At 46.4% G+C, this 19,592-nt stretch overlaps 1 protein-coding gene across 1 annotated transcript in view; it reads right to left on the bottom strand.

Moving 5' to 3' along the window:
• The window catches only part of LOC124622991, a 101,167-nt gene that overhangs the window by 43,687 nt on the left and 37,888 nt on the right, over nt 1-19,592 (bottom strand). The window contains exon 3 of the mRNA XM_047148780.1: nt 14,434-14,856. Coding sequence (XP_047004736.1) covers nt 14,434-14,856 — 423 coding nt within the window. The remainder of the gene's footprint in view (nt 1-14,433; nt 14,857-19,592) is intronic.

Genomic DNA, 19,592 nt, shown 5'->3' on the forward strand with positions numbered 1-19,592 from the left:
GACAGGGCGCACTGGAAGCATGACAGAATGCACAAGCAATGTGTAAATCTTGAGTACGTCTGTGGTGCGTGAATTATGGAAGGAGGGACAGCATGCTGAGAGAACGGCGATTCAACTGTCTAGAATCAAAGGGCACACAATAAATATCCCATTGCGGTATAGATAAATGTGTTGTAAGGCAACAGTTTCTGCGATATTATGAACAATATAAAGAAATACCAACACTGCGAAACTTCAGTATTTTTATGTTCATAACTAGATTCGAGGCTAGCAAAGAAATGCTTCGAAAAATTATCATGTCCATGGGATATATTGCCAGAACAAAGGAGCTGTGGTGTGCGAGAAAGACTATTTAGTTTCAAAGAAGGCATACAACATTAAAGTCATATGTAAAAATTATGCATCAGGAGAAATGGGGCCGGTGGTATATTCTGACGAAAAATGGTTTCAAACACAGTATACTCTGTCGAAATATGCCAAGAACATTGTCAAAAATAAAGTTATCTATATTTAATTGTGCTACGCAGGCCGCTGTCGTGCGGACGTGTAAAGTACTGCCACACTCCACTTGTAATTATACTGGAGCGTACGCTGCTGCTATGTCTCCTCCTGTTTCTAGGGCAAAACATGATGGTACTTCTACCACGATTAGGTCTTTCGTTCGCTTTGCTGAGCAATACATATTCATTTGATATATTTACGCTGAGATTTCTATGCATTTCTTCTCTTTCTTGATTGCGATGTAGATGTCAGTCCAAATAATACAGCCGTGTAAACTTATTTCATCTGCTTTATATTAATATTTTTCTTTATCAGGTGATGCACCGATATTGCGCTCAGGATGTTAATAGCTGACTATCGTATTTCGATCGTAGTAGGGCTGCGTATTAAAACTGTGAACAAATAAGCAGTTATGAGAATCACTGCAGACGGTTTCTTATTGTGGAATCGTTTGGCTAGCGTGCAGCTGTGGAGTCAATTAGATAATGTGGTTGCTGTGGCTCGGTGTCTTCCCGTCTTGGAATTCTGCTGATGAATGTCCATTTCGCGAAAATATTTTGCAGTGAACACTAGAGATTTGACCGTCGGTTGAAGCTTGGACACTCGGGGCATGTGAATTCCTACCTTGACAGTTGCTTTATAGAATTATCCTGATTTAGGTTTTCCGTGATTTCCCTAAATCGCTTCAGCCAAATGCCGGGATGGTTTCTTTGAAAGGGCACTGCGGACTTCCATCCCCATCCTTCTCTAATCCGATGAGACCGATGGCCCCGCAGTTGGATCTCCTCCCCCCAAAACATCCCAACCCAAAACAGCATTAGATCTGCAAGTTCTGAGTGAAGATTTTTGCAACAAGTAGTACTTAAAGCTTTTATTCTGCGGAGATGTGCAGGATTGTATCCGTGATCATTTCGCATTCTTATTATTGATGTTGCATGACGTAGTGCAAGTTTGAACTCCGAATGCCGTGAATGGTTAAGTATTTGCAGAAACACGTCCTCTCGTCATCCGAGAAGTTTCTCTGAATCGGTACCAATCATCAGATGTGGAAAGTGTAGAGTGTTTATTTTCTGCCCGACACATGGGCACTAACCCGAACCCAGACTGTTAGTGTGTCATCCTGCAGGAGGAGCAGAAGGTAGTTTCTGTGTAAATTTTGTTCTTGGTGTACCCTCCTGAAAGGAATACAGAACTACTGTGAACTTTTACCACGTCTAGTCGTTAAGACTCAATCTAAGAATACAATAGTGGCGATGAGGACAATTTTGGACTTTAGTTCCGTGTGCAATGCCCCTGGTAGAGCAGGATCAAGCGGCATCTGCGCCGCCCCTCATGGACATTACGAGTCCAGTGCTGCTTTTGCTTCAAAGGATGCAGCATACTAATGAAGCTCTCATCGAGCAAATCCTCGATTTGAATGAGTCCCCCCTCCCCGTTCTGCAGAGTTCAGTTCCCTATCTACCGCACCAGGGCGCCGCGGCACATCGGCACCACCGTTGTTCAAACCTTTTGATGGGAATATCGAACAGTGGGCGTGTTACATGGCTCAGTTAGAACAGCATTTTGCGGTGTAAAATGTTTGTGGTGATGAACAATAATGAGCTTTCCTTTTGGACAATGGGAGTCCCATCATCTACAAGCTCTTACAGCCGTTGTATCCACAGGCAGAACCTCACGCTGTACCATATGTCTTCCTAAACAAGGGTTTGGCTGACTATTTTGATGCACAAATGCACATTTCCGTGACTCGATACAAGTTTTTTAGTTGTCAAAAACTACATTCTGAGTTACACAGGGAATGGATTGCCCTATTCCAGGTTCTCTCCCGGCATTGCTGGTTTCACTGCTATAACGGTCAATGTAAGCTTTCCTATGCTTCAGCCCTAGTTAGGGATATGATTTTAGTTCATGCACCCGTTGAAGCAAGATCTCTTGAAATTAAAGCACTCCTCCCTTGAGATATATCTCCCTATTATCAGAGCCTTTGAAAAGTCTATCCGAGCAGCCGCTTCCATTCAGGATCCGGCTCTGGTTTTTCCCGCCTGACCCTCTTCTGATACTCACGTCAGCACGCTGCTGCTACAGCCAATCAAGATCCTCCTAGGAGCCATTCTGTCAAAACCTTACCATAGTGCAAGCATTGTTTTGTTCACCATCTCCAGTATCAGTGTCGGTCCTGCAAGACAAAGTACTCCGCCTATGGTAAATCTGAGCGCACGGCCTAAGTTTGTCGTTCGCCCACTTCCATGCCTCTAGACTGGACTCTGAACCCATTTTTCCTGACGTGGCGCTTGTGCAGGCTGTCCTTCCCCGGTCCACAAAGCTGATGTCTATACAAGTAGAGATGGAACATGAATCTGACACCCTACTGATTGATACTGGATCAGCGCAATGATTGGGCCACTTATAAAGCTGTTGGGTCTCTCCCAATCCACCCTTCTGAAACGAAGTTGTGCAGCCTCAGTAATGATCTCATTCCAGTGAAGGATTACTTCCAACGCCAATTTCGTCATGGTGCCATGTTGATACCAGCTCAAATCCTGATGGTGAACGCCCCTGGGGCATCCAGCGTATTAGGACTCGACTTGTTTAACACCTTGGGTCTCGAAATACACAATACATCTGAAGCTGTTCCTGCAATGGGCTGGTGCCCCTATACTGAGGAACTGTTGGCTAAATTCGGGTTGGTGTTCAAGAAGTCATCAAAGGGTGTTTCTGGGTTCCACGCCCATGTTCCTCTGTCACTGACTGCTGTTTCAAAATTCTTCAAGGCCTGTAGCATCGAGATTGTCCTCCAGGACAGGCTTGGACCTGAACTACAATGCCTCCAGGATGACGGTATCATCGTCCCAACCAAATATAGCCAGTGGGCCTCCCCCATTGTTATAGTAGAGAAACCTAAAGGCGATCTTCGTATCTGCGCGATTTAAAGGCCATTGTCAATGCCCAGTCAATGATCGCTGCATATCCCGTTTCCAAACTGGAGTACATTATTCCCCGTCTCATAGGTGGCTGGGTGTTTGCAAAAATCAACCTTTGGGAAATATATCTGCAGCGGCCACTGGATGAGGACTTCAGTCTGGAACCGCGCTGCTGTTACGGTCGCAGCTTCGAATCCTGCCTCGGGCAGGGATGTGTGTGATGTCCTTAGGTTAGTTAGGTTTAAGTAGTTCTAAGTCTATGAGACAGATGACCTCAGATGTTAAGTCCCATTGTGCTTAGAGCCATTTGAACCGTTTGAATCCGACTTCATTGAAGCCACCGTCGGCGCTTCGACGCATCGGTGGGGGAAGAGATTGCTATTGTGTTTAGGGACACCATCCGCAACCCACAAGACGAATACGTTGCACAGGCAAGGAACAGCGCCGCTCATGCACGCGGTCGCGACATCGCTGGACGCGTAAGTTACTGGAAAGTCACCAGGAGGCGTACCGGGAGCGAGAAGCCTCACCAGCCGTAGCCAGAGGCTGCTGCAGTACCGCCTAGCCACGCCCCTGCTGGTCACGTGTGCGGAGAGGGCAGTACGTCTCTTCCGGAAGAACGGATATTTAAGCAAACGCAGCGACCACAGCGGGCAGATCCCGTCGGCGAAAGCTGGCCATCTCATGCGCCGGCTGCAGTCCCTCAATAGCTCTCGTCGGCGTGCCAGCGAAGTAAACGACGATCCGAAGTGAAGCTTCGTTTATAGTGCTATCTGTGTAGATTGTTTATTTTCTGCCGTACTCTTGGACATTAGCCAGAATCCGGATAGTTAGTGTACGTGCCATACTGCAGGAGGAGTGGAAGGTAGTTCATGTGCATTTTTTGTTCTTGGTGTACCCTCCTGTCCTGAAAGGATTAAAGAACTTCTGACAGGGCTCGTCGTTAAAATTCAGTCTAGGAACATAATGAAATGCTTCTTTATTGTAGCAGTTACGAAATCTGTCTAACATAGCCGTACTAAGAAAGGTATTCCTTTTGCTAAAAGGTCGATCATTTCGTTGTCTCTGATTCTGGAAAGCCCTTTCACTCAGGGAAGCTGCACTCTTTTGTGTTATTGGGTACACTGATAAATTAGTTCTTGTACCTCAAAAAGGTTACAGTTCGTTTTCATGTTCCATGATTTGTGTTCTACTTTTTCACAGCGCTGCGCGAATCTGTTATTATCAGAATATCGTTGATATTATACGCCTTGTGTATCTGAGTGCCTCAATTATAACTGCAACTTCTGCCGTAATGTTTTATTTCATTTGTTTTCAGGCTGTGCCCATTTTACACATACAATTACTTTAAAAAAATGATTCAAATGGCTCTGAGCACTATGGGACTTAACATCTGAGATCATGAGTCCCCTAGAACATAGAACTACTTAAACGTAACTAACCTAAGGACATCACACACATCCATGCCCGAGGCAGGATTCGAACCTGCGACCGTAGCCGTCGCGCGGTTCTAGACTGAAGCGCCTATAACCGCTCGGCCACAACGGTCGGCTTATCAGATCAACATATTTATTTGATATTTTATGTTTTTATTGATGTTATACATTCTAACGTAGGGAATGGTTAGTAGATAAACGCAAGCGTTCGAAACTACTCAATAATAAAAAGAAAATATATGCAACTGCAGGGAAAACTTAACAAATTATTTAAAAAGTTTTTCGTTGACAATTCTGTAAATTTACGAGAAATTTTCTCATTTTGATCACAAAAACATCAATGAAATGTTTTTAAAGATTATATACACTGAAGAGCGAAAGAAATTGGTGCTGCAACACGACGTGGCATGCACTCGAATAATGTCTCAAGTATTGCTGGTAGGAACTGACATCATGAATCCTGCAGGGCTGTCCATAAATACGTAAGAGTACGAGGGGATGGAGATCTCTTCTGAACAGCACGTTGCAAGGCACCCCACATATGCTCAATAGTGTTCATGTCTGGGAAGTTTGGCGGCCAGCGAAAGTGGTTAAACCCAGAAGAGTGTTCCTGGAGCCACTCCGTAGCAATTCTGGACGTGTGGGTTATCGCATTGATCTGCTGGAATTGCCCAAGTCCGTCGGAATGCACAATGGACGTGAATGGATGCAGGTGATCAGACAGGATGCTTACGTACGTGGCACCTTTCAGAGTCGTATCTAGACGTATCAGGGGTCCCGTATCACTCCAACTGCACACGCCTCACACTATTTCAGAGCCTCTACCAGCTTGAACAGTCCCCTACTGACATACAGGGTCCACGGATTCATGAGGTTGTCTCCAGACCCGTACGCGTCCATCCGCTCGATACAACTTGAAACGAGACTCGTCCGACCATGCAACATGTTTCCAGTCATCTACAGTCCAATTTCGGTGTTGACGGGCCCAGGTGAGGCGTAAAGCTTTGTATCGTGCACTCTTCGAGGATACACGAGTTGGCCTTTGGCTCCGAAAGCCCATACCGACGACGTTTCGTTGAGTAGTTCGCACGCTAACAGTTGTTGATGACCCAGCATTGAAATCTGCAGAAATTTGCGAAAGGGCTGCACTTCTGTCACGTTGAACGATTCTCTTCAGTCGTCGTCGGTCCCGTTCTTGCAGTATCTTTTTCTGGCCACAGCGATGACGGAGATTTGATGTTTTACTGGATTCCTGTTATTCACGGTACACTCGTGAAATGGTCGTTCGGGAAAATCCCCACTTCATTGCTACCGCGGCGATGCTGTGTGTCATCGCTCGTGTGCCGACTGTAACACCACGTTCAAACTCATTTAAATCTCGATGACCTGTCATTGTAGCATAAGTAACCGACCTAACTTCTGCGCCAGACACTTGTTGTCCCATATAGGCATTGCCGACCGCTGTGCCGTATTCTGCTTGTTTACATATCTCTTATTTGAATACGCATGCTTGTACCAGTCTCTGGCGCTTCAGTGTAAAAAGTACACTGTTCAGCAAGAACTTTATGACCCTATACCTAATAGCCACCTTTCGCACGGATAACAGCGGCGACGTGTCGTGGCATGGAAAGAATGAGCCCTTGATAGGTCGCTGGAGGGAGCTGGCACCACATCTACATGTGGTCTACATGAGTCTCTTAATTCCCGTAAATTCTGGGGAGGGGGCCGATGAGTTCTGACGTCATGTTCAATCAAATAATAGATGTGTTCGATCGGGTTCAGATCTAGCAAGTTGGGGGGCCAGCACATCAATTAGAATTCGCCACTGTGTTCCTCGAACCACTCCATCTCACCCCGGCCTTGTGACATGACACATTGTCTTGTTGTAAAATGCCATTGCCGCCAGGAAACATGATCGTCATGAATTAGTGTACATGGTCTGAAACCAGTGCGCAATACTCCTTTGACGTCATGGTGCCTTGCACGAGCTCTACTGGACCCGTGGATGCCCACGTGAATGTTCCCCATAGCATAATGGAGCCGCCGCCAGCTTGTCTCCGTTCGCAGTACAGGTGTCAAGGAGCTCTTTCCCTGGAAGACGACGGATTCGACCCCTGCCATCGGCATAATGAAGAATGTATCGGGATTCATCAGCTAATGAAAAACTCTGCCACTCCGACAACGTCCAATGCCGATGAAGAATGTATCGGGATTCATCGGATAATGAAAAACTCTGCTACTGCGACAACGTCCAATGCCGATAGTCACGTGCCCAATTTGCTGTGGACTCCCATCGTTAGGAGTGATGAGTGGACTACGAGGGGCGTTTGAAAAGTCCGTGTAAAAATAAAAACTACTTACGTGTTTGGGGCAAACCTTTATTTTTCGACATAGTCTCCTTTTAGACTTATACATTTCGTCCAACGCTGTTCTAATTTGTTGATCCCTTTCGAATAATAGGAAATGTCCAAGTCTGCAAAATAGCTATTAGTTGCTGCAATCACCTCCTCGTTTGAATAAAATCTTTGTCCCGCCAGCCATTCGAATTGGGGAACAAATACCAGTCGGAGTGAGCCAAGTCTGGAGAATAGGGGGGATGTGAAACGAGATGGAATCCTATTGCAATTAATTTTGGAACCACAACTGCTGAGGTGTGTGCTGGTGCATTGTCGTGATGGAAAAGCACTTTTTTGCGGTCCAATCTTGCAGCTCGGTATTCAAACGGTCCAATAACGATGAATAACATGCACCTGTAATAGTTTTACCCCTTTCCAGATAGTCGATGAGGATTACCCCGTGCGAATCCCAAAAGACAGTCGTCATAACCTTTCCGGCCGCAGGAATGGTCTTCGCCTTTTTTGGTGCAGATTCTCCCTTGGTACCCGTTGTTTAGATTGTTCTTTGGTCTCAGAAGTATAGTAATGTGTCCATGTTTCATCCACAGTGACGAAACGACGCTTAAAGTCCTGCGGATTCTTCCTGAACAGCTGCAAACAATCCTTGCAACACTTCACACGATTCCGTTTTTGGTCAAGCGTGAGCAGTCGCGGAACCCATCTTGCGGAAAGCTTTCTCATGTCCAAATGTTTATGCAAAATATTATGTACCCGTTCATTCGAGATGCCCACAGCACTAGCAATCTCACACACCTTAACTCTTCTGCCATCCATCACCATATTTCATCACCATATCATGGATTTTATCAATGATTTCTGGAGTTGTAATCTCCACAGGGTGTCCAAAACGTTCAGTATAACTTGTGCCCCTATGGTCACTCCGAAAATTTTGATACCACTTATAAACTGTTCTAATCGAAGGTGCAGAGCCACCGTAATGTTTATCAAGCTTCTCTTTAGTCTCCTGAGGCGTTTTGCCTTCCATGAAGTAATGTTTAACCGTCACACGAAATTCTTTTTCGCCCATTTTTTGATAATCACTCGACTTCCTTGATTCACACGAATGCCAAACACAACGAAATAGACCAATATGGCTGAAACTTGGTGTGCGTTCTTTCCAAAGATGCTATTAACTAAACATGATCTCGATACGCGCTGGTGGTGCCATCTCTCGGACTTTGCACTGACTTTTCAAACGCCCCTCGTATGTGTTCAGAAACACTTGTATTCTGCACAGCGACAAATCTGATGTTAGTTCCACCACAGTTCGCTGCCCTGTCCTGTTTAACCAGTCTGCCCATTGTACGATGTCCGACATCTGTAATGAGGGGTGGCTGCCCAATTCCACGACGTCTGAACGTGATTTCACCTTGATTTGATCACCACTGTACTCCTTGAAAGCCCGACAAGCCGCGCAGTTTCGGAAATGTTCTTGCCGGACCTCCGGGTTATCACAATCTGCCCTCGGTGCCTTCCCCATTCTACGCACGGACAACACGCTCACTGATACTACATGCACCGTGCGCATGTCTGATTGGCAGTTATTTCTCGGTAGGTGACACTGCTGTCCCTTCTACGAGTTTATATCGACAGTAGGTCGGTGGCCTGGCTGATCAGTATAGACTACAATTACGTCATTTCAACCACAAATTTTTATTCTAGAAATAATTACATCTAATAATTGTAATTGATCAGTATGTATCTTCCTTCGGACTTACCCCGGCAGCCAGAGACTGTGGTAATGTGTGTGTGAGTTGCGTTTGCTTGAGTGTGTGCGTGTATGTTGTCTAATTTCGATGAAGGCCTTTTTGGCCGAAAGCTTACTTGTTTGACAGCTTTTTGTTGTACTTATCTGCGACTCAGCGTCTCCGCTATATAGTGAACAGTAATATATTCTTTTCGTAATATTGTCAGAAAAGTCTATAAAGAAAACAATACTCAGAAACAAAAGACATATAAGGGAAACATAAGAGCATCGTAAAGCGTATCTTCTGACAGACCTTCCAACTTGAGAAACAGTTATATAACATGTGTTTGTCGAAATTTTACACTGACATATAAAAAAGGCGGAAACTGGGCGTGGAGGCTCACTGAGAGATCTGTAAGTTGATTTCTAAACAACTTCCCTGTATCCAATTCAGTTGTTTTAAGTGCTATTTTGATGAAGAAACTCGAAACATCGGTTTAAGATGAAAAACAGAGTCGATTTTTTGAAGCGGATGGAGGACGAAATAAACCATCAGAATAAATGTTGTGGTCCACACATGACCGGGCCGTTCTCGAGGAACGTCAGTGAGCTGAGAGCGTGCCGGGCGGAATTTGTTCTGTTTAAATTCTCACGTGCCGGACCAAGCGACGGTAGAATCGTTTTGTGGGCTATGCAAGATTGTTTTGTATACAAAAAAAATGGTGTGGAAAGACTAATGGAAGAAGTTCGTAAGTTTCTTGTGCTTTACGACGAGACAAATGAAAAATACTGGAATGCCAAGTACAAAGTCTGGAAAAATTGCAACAGATTTTCAGATCAAAGGTAAGGTAAAAATTATACAAATTTAACACCAGAAAGATATTTATTTACTTTTTATTTTGCAAGTAAATTGAAATTTTGGCTTCATGCACATCATTATATATCAAAGCGACGCGTTCTTGCTATTTCAAACTCCCCTGTGAAGAATTTATGAAGTTTTTAGTTAGTCTCGTACAGTAAATGCAGCATCTAGTACTATCCCACGAGTTCAAGGTAGGTTTCGAAGCTTTGGTGATATTTCGGGTCCTTCAGCAGATTCCTTCTGATCCACTGTCTTTGTTTCTAGTTTGTTTAAAAGATGACAAAATGTGTACTGTACTGTACTATCTTACAATGCTAATAATGTTCTGCGTAACCACAAGCACCGGCACGAAGATTCAGAACGTAACCGCAGAGAAGGCTGTGAGACGAGGTCAGCCAACAGCCCGCTGACAGGGACCGCGCCACGACATTAGCGGCCTCTACAAGAAGAGAGTATAAGCACCGCTCCTGCCAGCCTCGGCCGCACAGTTGTAGATCGGTACTCGCAGAACAGCTATTAGTGATCCATATCCACTGCTTGTACGGACATTGTCTGTAACGAAGAACATTACTGTCTGCATATTGCCCATTGTTTGCGACATTTGTTGTAAATACAAAGTTAAGTATTGTTAGTCTTAATTATTGTAATAAAAACTATTAATGTGATTTGCTTGAGTTGTTGTATAGCTATCCGAGAATGCTGCATCCTTTAGGCACCCTATTAGCGACGACTGTGCAGGACCCCACAAATAAAACTTTAACTCATCATTAATGTGATGAGGACATAATGTCTGAAATTCTCTCTGCGCTGGTCTTTTTTCCAGGCACTATGAATCCACATATCTCTTCTTTTTTTTGCCTCGCTCCTTTTTGTTCTTCCTCTAAAGCAAGAGCTGTAAGTCGCATTTCACTATTATGAAAATTCCCTATTATATTTAGAACTTTCACAAACAGAAACACAGACCACTTCTTCCGAGTCACTACAAGGAACAGCGGAAACGCGAACGAGACTCGGTTATGTGTGGTTCGCAGAGAAACGGTCTGGATCCCGACAGTCACTCGTCCAGTGCTCTGTCCTGACACAGCCCGGACATGAGTGATCGGACCTTAAGTCGGAGTGGTGGCTATACACACTGAACAACCGAAACATTATGACCGCTGCCCACCACGACGTTGGATGCGGCCTGGTGGCCTTGCGGGCACGTGACGCGTAGCAAAAGTATGTAAGCGGAGCGGAGACGTATGGGGATCACACTAGCGAAGATACGGGCTACAAATGACGATATCCATTGAAATAAGCGACTTTGATAAAGGGCAGATTATTATTACGCAGAGCCTATGAACAAGTATCTCGAAAACGGCGAAGCTGGTCGAATGTTCACGTACTCCTGTCTAGAACATCTACGGAAAGAGGTAGAAGGTCAGTGAAGCTACCATTAAGCGCTAAGTGGTTAGACGTCCACGACTTTTCACAGAGCGTGGGGTTCACAGGCTCGTCTGCTCTGTAAAGTAGGACAGATTTTGATCTGTGGCGACTCCGTCAAAGTAGCACAATGCTGGTGCACGCACACGTGTTTCAGAGAACATTGTACACTGTTGAGCATGGTACTCCGCAGATGATGCCCCCTACGTGTTCCTGTGATGACACAACGACATCGACAGTTACGCCTGCAGTGGTCACGGGACCATCGGGCTTCGACCACGAGTCACTGGAAACGCGTCGGCTCTTCGGGTGAATTACGTTTCTTCCTACAACAGCTCGCTGTCGTCGAGGCGACTGGCGGCTCTCTGTAGTAGTAACCGAAGACACGATGACGGCAGCGATCCACCTGTATCCCTTCATGCTTGATGTCTTCCCTTACGACAGTGTCATCTTTCGTCAGTATAACTGTCCATGTCTTACAGCCAGAACCGTGATACTGATTTGAGGAGGCTTATAGTGAACTGACGTTGACTTTTCGGCAACCAAATTCGCCTGATTTAAATCCTATGGAACCCATCTGGAACCATATTGGAAACCAGCACCTCGTACGCAGATCAGCGGTCCGTTATTTGCGCGAATAATAGATGCCACAACCTCCAAAAACGTACCAACAAACTTTCGGATTCCTGATACGCAGGATCAGTGATGTATTTCGTTCCAAAGACGGACATACAAGGTATTAAGTACGTGGTCATAATTTTTTGACTCCTCAGTGTATAGAAGTAGCTGCAAGGTGTAGTATGAGGTACATTCAAATGAAACGTGGTCCTTTGTCTTACACGTAAGGTGGCACAACGTAACTGCGGGTATGGTGGCGCCATCTATTGGTAGAGAGACTGACGCATGCGCACCGTTTGATGTTGAATAGCGCCAGTGTGGTTTCAAGCCGAAGAGAAAGTGGTCACACAAGTTATCTTCCACTACCGCACATGAAGGCGAGTAAGCAGGAACAACGAGGAGTGACTCGATTTTTGGCAGCGGAGGGAGTTGGAGGCCGTGAAATGTATCGACGGATGAAGGTTGTGTACGGTGAGTACAGTCTGAGTCTTTCAAGTGTTGCGGAATGGCGCAAACGATTCCTTGAGGGGCGCGAGTCACAGGAAGACGATGCTCGTCCTGGGCAGGCTCATCGTGTCGTCACACAGGAATTGGTTGCGGAAGTGAATGCTTTAGTCTTCGACAACCGCAGGATCACCGTGGACGAGGTCCATCGGTTACTGGGTGCTAGAGTGGACACCGCCCACTCCATAATGCATCAACAATGGAACTTTCGAAAAATCTCTGCGCGGTGGGTTCCCGACCAACTGACCGCCGAACAGAGCAATACTCGAATGTCGCTGTCTTTGAGTCCTCTGCAACGTTATCATGAGGAGGAATACTAATTTCTGTCGCGTATTGTCATAGGGGACGAAACATGATGTCACGATTTTGAACCGGAAAGCAAGCGTCGGACCAAGCAGTGGACACATGCGACTTCACCACCTCCAAAGAAATCAAAGGCTATGCTCACCAGTTGTGGTAAGGTCACGGTGTCCCTCTTTTTTTACCACAAGGGTCCACTGCTTGTCGAGTTCCTGGAACGGGGGACCACTATCAAGCCACTTTACATAACCTTAGAGGAGCCACGAAGTCGAAACGCCGAGTCATGTTGGCCAGTGGCGTTAGCCTCCTGCGTGATAATGCCCGCCAACACACGGCCAATGCAGTGAAGACGACATTGCAGCAGTTTCGTTGGGAAACGCTGGGACATCCACCGTACAGTCCCGACCTTTCACCGTGTGACCTTCATGTGTTTGGACCTCTAAAAGAAGCCATTCGCGGACATCGATTCGCAACGGCCGACGAAGTGTGATTGGTGCAAAGAATGGCAGCTAATTCTAAATACAGATAAATGTAAATTGATGCAGATGAATAGGAAAAAGAATCCCGTAATGTTTGAATACTCCATTAGTAATGTAGCACATGACACAGTCACGTCGATTAAATATTTGGGCGTAACATTACAGAGCGATATGAAGTGGGAAAAGCATGTAATGGCAGTTGTGGGGAAGGCGGATAGTCGTCTTCGGTTCATTGGTAGAATTTTGGGAAGATGTGGTTCATCTGTAAAGGAGAGCGCTTATAGAACGCTGGTGCGACCTATTCTCGAGTACTGCTCGAGCGTTTGGGATCCCTATCAGGTCGGATTGAGGGAGAACATAGAAGCAATTCAGAGGCGGGCTGCTAGATTTGTTACTGTTAGGTTTGATCATCACGAAAGTGTTACGGAAATGCTTCAGGAACTCGGATGGGAGTCTCTGGAGGAAAGGTGGCGTTCTTTTCGTGAATCGCTGCTGAGGAAATTTAGAGAATCAGCATTTGAGGCTGGCTGCAGTACAAGTTTACTGCCGCCAACTTAGATTTGTTACTGTTAGGTTTGATCATCACGAAAGTGTTACGGAAATGCTTCAGGAACTCGGGTGGGAGTCTCTGGAGGGAAGGAGGCGTTCTTTTCGTGAATCGCTGCTGAGGAAATTTAGAGAATCAGCATTTGAGGCTGACTGCAGTACAAGTTTACTGCCGCCGACTTATATTTCACGGAAAGACCACTAAGATAAGAAAAGAGAGATTAAGGCTCGTACAGAGGCATATAGGCGGTCATTTCTCCCTCGTTCTGTTTGGGAGTGGAACAGAGAGAGAAGATGCTAGCTGTGGTACGAGGTACCCTCCGCCACGCACCGTATGGTGGATTGCAGAGTATGTATGTAGATGTAGAAGTGTCTAACTGGGTCCAGACCTGAATCCGACAGCAGCCTATTAGCTTCTTCAAGGATGGAATCGACCAGTTAGTGTCGCAATGGGATAAATCTGCCAACAGTTTTGGCGGCTATTTTTGAGTGTGTGTAGTGTGTATAACTACATTTTTGAGTTAATGAAATCGTTACCGTTATTTTACACTAGTGACCGGTTTTCATTTGAATGCCTCTTGCAAAATGTTGCAAATAAAACTGTTTTGATATTCACTGTAGTTTGCATTTCGTGACCTGTCGGAGGTTGAAGAAAAGAGCCGTGGTATTTTTCGGACAGCGAAAACCACAGGACGCCGGCAGCCGCTGGGTGGGAGGGAGCGAGTTCAGGCTGTTGCTCCGCCGTCGGCCGCGCACTGTACCTGTATGTCGATGGGGTAGTAGAAGTCCCAGTCGCGCACGTCGTCGCAGCGCGGCAGCAGCGGCGGCCGCAGGCGGCGGAAGGCGCCCGGGGGCGGCGCGGGCAGCCCGCACTCGACGGCGGAGCCTCGCCGCTCCAGGTAGGACGTGTCTGACGAGGAGCACGTGACGGAGCTGAGGCGGCGCGACCAGCCCGGCACCGACAGCAGCTGCAGGCCGGCCGCGGCGGGCGCGCCCTCCGCCTCCGCGTCCGCGTCCGCCCCCGCCACCCCCATCGGGGCCGCGGCCATCTGCAGGCCGCAGTGCCGGCTGCCGCCGGACGCCTCCCCGGGGTTGAGGCCCAGGCCGAGGCGCGAGGAGGCGGCGCTCGACAGGTGGCGCGGCGTCCCCGTGCCCCGCGACGAACGGCGCGTGCTGCCCGACGACTGCGACACGCACAAACACGCCCTCCGTCAGCTGCGTGTGCCGCGTACAGGGTGGGACAGAGAAGGCAAGCCACATCGAATACATCCAGAACGAGTAAATACAGCAAAAAAAGACACACCACGAAGGAATTCTCCGAACTGGACAGAGACCTACGGATGTGATCTACAAGTGCGGACAAACTGAAACGGTACAGAAGTTTCCGCTCTATAAGCAGCAGGTTTCACTGCTCACTCGCACCGGGAAATAGAAACAGAGGCGGCTCCGCAGCCAATTTTATTGCACGACGCGGCCGACCGCGGGTGCAACAGAACCCATGTGGACGGGTGGAAAGAAATGTGTCAGGCTTCATAATACGTATTTATATGTGTCGTGTATTATGCATTTCTTGTACGTGAAAGTGAATCTGCACATGAACTTTCCTAATCCTCCTCACACCTTTCCGTAAAGCGTGGCCAAATCTTTGTTGGGAAGTAGTTCTGTAGTATAGTAGTGCCAACCTTACTCCTGGGTAGGGGATCAGAGAGACAGCAGAGGCAGGTAAAAGTCAAAGACTTTCCAGTGTCACAAGATTTGGGGTGGAGAGGTTGGTCACGGCCGAGTGGTTCCACCACCCCCTCCACCGTGGTCCAGGAAGACCTCCGGGTGCCCGCCATATTCTCAGGGGTGGTTACAGAAGACGGGTAAGTGAGCAGTGCGTCTGTCTCAATGTTCACACATGGAAGAGAGGTATTTGAATATTTGTACTAATTCTTTTATTTACAGCTTCGGATTGTGCAGGGTAATGAATGTGCTCGTTTAATTCCGGAAATTTGACCCCCGTGTTAAAGTATCTGGTCCCCAGTTTGCCCGCTATCCTCCTCACATAGTTAATGTCCTATGTAAAATATTGGGAGACTTTGGTGGTATACATTTGGCCAACGCAATTCCGTCTTACCCGTAGAAATGTGCGTGCAGATTAGTATATAATATACCCGAGCTATAAGTTGTAAAATTGTAGTATCTGTAAACTGAAACAATTGCTGCAATCGCTGTAAAGTCGAGCGATAATGTTTAAAATAAATAGGTAATCAACTGTCATCAATCTTTAACATACCTTAAAAATCACAAAGAAGTCAAGTTAAAGGAATTCATTTAAAATAAAAGATATAGAATGGAGGGACCCACACATCAGCGTGTGAGCCCTCCAGCCCCTTGCCTAGTATCGTACAGAAAGGGCACGCTCTCTAGGTAGCGCTCTCAAGCTCCTCTCCCCAGTTATCCGTTGCGCAATTTTGATTCAGGGCTTGACGACATCAACTTTCATCTGGCGTCCCTAGGCAAGGAGGTTAGATGGTAAACTGTCAAAACAAATGATTACAGTTCCAAAAAAATTGGATGATTTATTCAAGAGCTAGAATTTCACAAATTGAGCAAGACAATAACACGTCGTTCCACCTCTGAGTCTTGTGCAAGCACTTATTAGGCTTGAAATTCATTGACAGAGTTGTCGATTATTTCTGAGGGACATAGTGTCAAATTCTGTCCAACTGGCGCCTTAGATCGTCAAAATCCCGACCTCATCTAACGGCCCTGTCCGTAATGCTCCAAACGTTCTCAACTGAGGACAGATCCGGCGACCCTGCTGGCCAAGGTAGTGTTCGGTAAGCACGAAGACAAGCAGCAGAAACACTTGCTGTGTGTGGGTGGTCATCATCTTGCTGAAATGTAAGGCCGGGACGGCTTGCCACGAAGGGCAACAAAACGACAACCAAAGAAAAGAAACGGCAGCATAGCTCACCAGTCGTGGTTGTCGGGCCGTATGGCGGGGTACAATCAGGTCTGTACCCCACCGCTGTCCAGGTCTTCTCCAGACACTTCTTCGGACTGCAATCTCACTGGCGGAAGTAGAATTGTGCAATGACGTGTCTGGAGATGAGACGCCTCAGACAAGGGGGGGGGGGGGGGGGGGGACGACTGCCGTCCTCCATATGGCTCGACAACCAGGAATGATCGTCTGGGGTGCAGGACTCCTTCGTTGTCATCTGTGGCATCGTTACAGCACGGCGATACGTCGACGATATACTACGCCTCGTTTTGTTGCCCTTCGTGGCAAGCCATCCTGGGCTCACATTTCAGCAAGATAATGCCCGCCCACACACAATGAGAGTTTCTACTGCTTGTCTTCGTGGCCGCCAAATCCTACCTTGGCCAACAAGGTCGCCGGATCTCTGCCCAATTGACAAAGTTTGGAGCATTATGTGCAGGGCCCTCCAACCATCTCGGTATTTTGACTCTCTAACGCGCCAATTGGACAGAATTTGGCAAGATCTCTCTCAGGAAAACATCCGCCAATTAGTGCCAAGCCGAATAACTACTTGCATAAGGGCCAGAGACGGACCAACGAGCTACTGACTTGCTCAATTTGTGAAGCCATTTCTCTTGATTAAATCGTACATTTTTTCTGAAACTGCAGTCACTTGTTTGTCTGTACATGTACATCACACTTGCCGGTTTCCGTCCCCTTCGGATAATTCATTCGTGGTGAGTCTCTCTCTTTTTTTGGTTTAATTTAGAGCGTATATCGAGGTGCCGTTTTGATAATCTATAGCAGACGATGAGGTGAATTTGCTAACGTATGACACGGACTAGGTTTTATTTCAAAGTGAGGAGGGAGATCACATAAAACTAGCACACCCTTACATCGTGAATGACTGTAGATGTCAATACCACGTTTTCAGCAGAGTATTTTTGTTGTATGGATAATACTCTTAACTCTTGTTTCAGCCGAGATAACAGACGAAGTACTTTCTTTAATCGAACACTTTACTTTTCAAAAACGGTTCTCAGAGGCTCTTGAAAAGACGATAAGTGTGATACATTGCGTGCTAATATTGGCGTTGAAACTTTTCACATAAATCTACGTCTCTTCCTCCGTCCATTTTTATCATAAAAATTAAACCACTGGACAGATTTCAATCAAAGTTGGTATAAGTATGCTGTCTGGAAAGAATCTCTGTGGGGCACGACCCAGCAATGTCCTACTGGGGTGGGGTGATAACACAGAGAGAGAGAGAATGGAGGAGAAAGTGTACGGAAAGGGAAGAGGAGGAAATGGACAGACAGAGGGGAAAGAACAGGTGGACAGAGAGGGGGGGAGGAGGCGTAGGACAGAGACTGGGGGAGAAGGAAAAGGACAGAGAGAGAGAAGAGGAGGAGATGGACTGAGAGAGAGAGGCGGGGAAGAAGGAGATGGACAGAGAAGGGAAAGGGGAGGGAGGATGACTAGGACAGAGAAAGGGGAGGGGGAGCAGATGAACGAAAAGACGAGGGAGAAGGAGATGGACAGAGAGAGGGGTAAGAGAAGATGGACCTACAGAGGGGCAGGAAGGGATGGACAGAGGTTGGGGGTGGAGGCGATGCACAGACAGAGTGGAAGGAGGATATGGACAGAAAGAGGGGGGAGGAGAAGATAGAAGATGGACAGAAAGAGGGGGGAGGAGAAGATGGGCAGAGAGAGGGGCAGGAGGAGGTAGACAAAGAGTGAGACATGCAGGAGGTGAATAGGGAGAAGAGAAGGATAAGACGGAAGAGAGGAGGGGGGAGAATATGGTCAGAGTGGGGGAATGAGGAGATGGACAAATAGATGATTGGAATGAATACATAACCAAGCAATACTGGGTGCTCAACTTGTAGCTTATAAAAATGAATGAATATATGTATGTACGCTCGTTATATCCTTCTGTACTACTGAATCAATTTCAAACGAACTCGGTACAAATATCGCTTGCTATCTGATAAGAAGCTATGACAGGGGTGGGTTGTTGTTGTTGTTGTTGTGGTCTTCAGTCCTGAGACTGGTTTGATGCAGCTCTCCATGCTACTCTATACTGTGCAAGCTTCTTCATCTCCCAGTACCTACTGCAGCCTACAAGCCTACATCCTTCTGAATCTGCTTAGTGTATACATCTCTTGGTCTCCCTCTACGATTTTTACCCTCCACGCTGCCCTCCAATACTAAATTGGTGATCCCTTGATGCCTCAGAACATGTCCTACCAACCGATCCCTACTTCTGGTCAAGCTGTGCCACAAACTCCTCCCCAATTCTATTCAATACCTCCTCATTAGTTATGTGATCTACCCATCTAATCTTCAGCAGTCTTCTGTAGCACCACATTTCGAAAGCTTCTATTCTCTTCTTGTCCAAACTATTTATCGTCCATGTTTCACTTCCATACATGACTACACTCCTTACAAATACTTTCAGAAACAGCTTCCTAACAATTAAATCTATACTCGATGTTAACAAATTTTTATTCTTCAGAAATGCTTTGCTTGCCATTGCCAATCTACATTTTTATTCCTCTCTACTTCGACCATCATCAGTTATTTTGCTCCCCAAATAGCAAAACTCCTTTACTACTTTAAGTGTCTCCTTTCCTAATCTAATTCCCTCAGCATCACCCGACTTAATTCGACTTCATTCCATTATCCTCGTTTTGCTTTTGTTGATGTTCATCTTATACCCTCCTTTCATGACACTGTACATTCCGTTCAACTGCTCTTCCAAGTCCTTTGCTGTCTCTGACAGAATTACAGTGTCATCGGCAAACCTCAAATATTTTAATTCTTCTCCATGGATTTTAATACCTACTCCGAACTTTTCTTTTGTTTCCTTTACTGCTTGCTCAATATACAAATTGAATAGCATCGGGGGAGGCTACAACCCTGTCTCACTCCCTTCCCAACCACTGCTTC

Source organism: Schistocerca americana, chromosome 7 (genome assembly GCF_021461395.2).
Source record: "Schistocerca americana isolate TAMUIC-IGC-003095 chromosome 7, iqSchAmer2.1, whole genome shotgun sequence".
Taxonomy (NCBI): domain Eukaryota; kingdom Metazoa; phylum Arthropoda; class Insecta; order Orthoptera; family Acrididae; genus Schistocerca; species Schistocerca americana.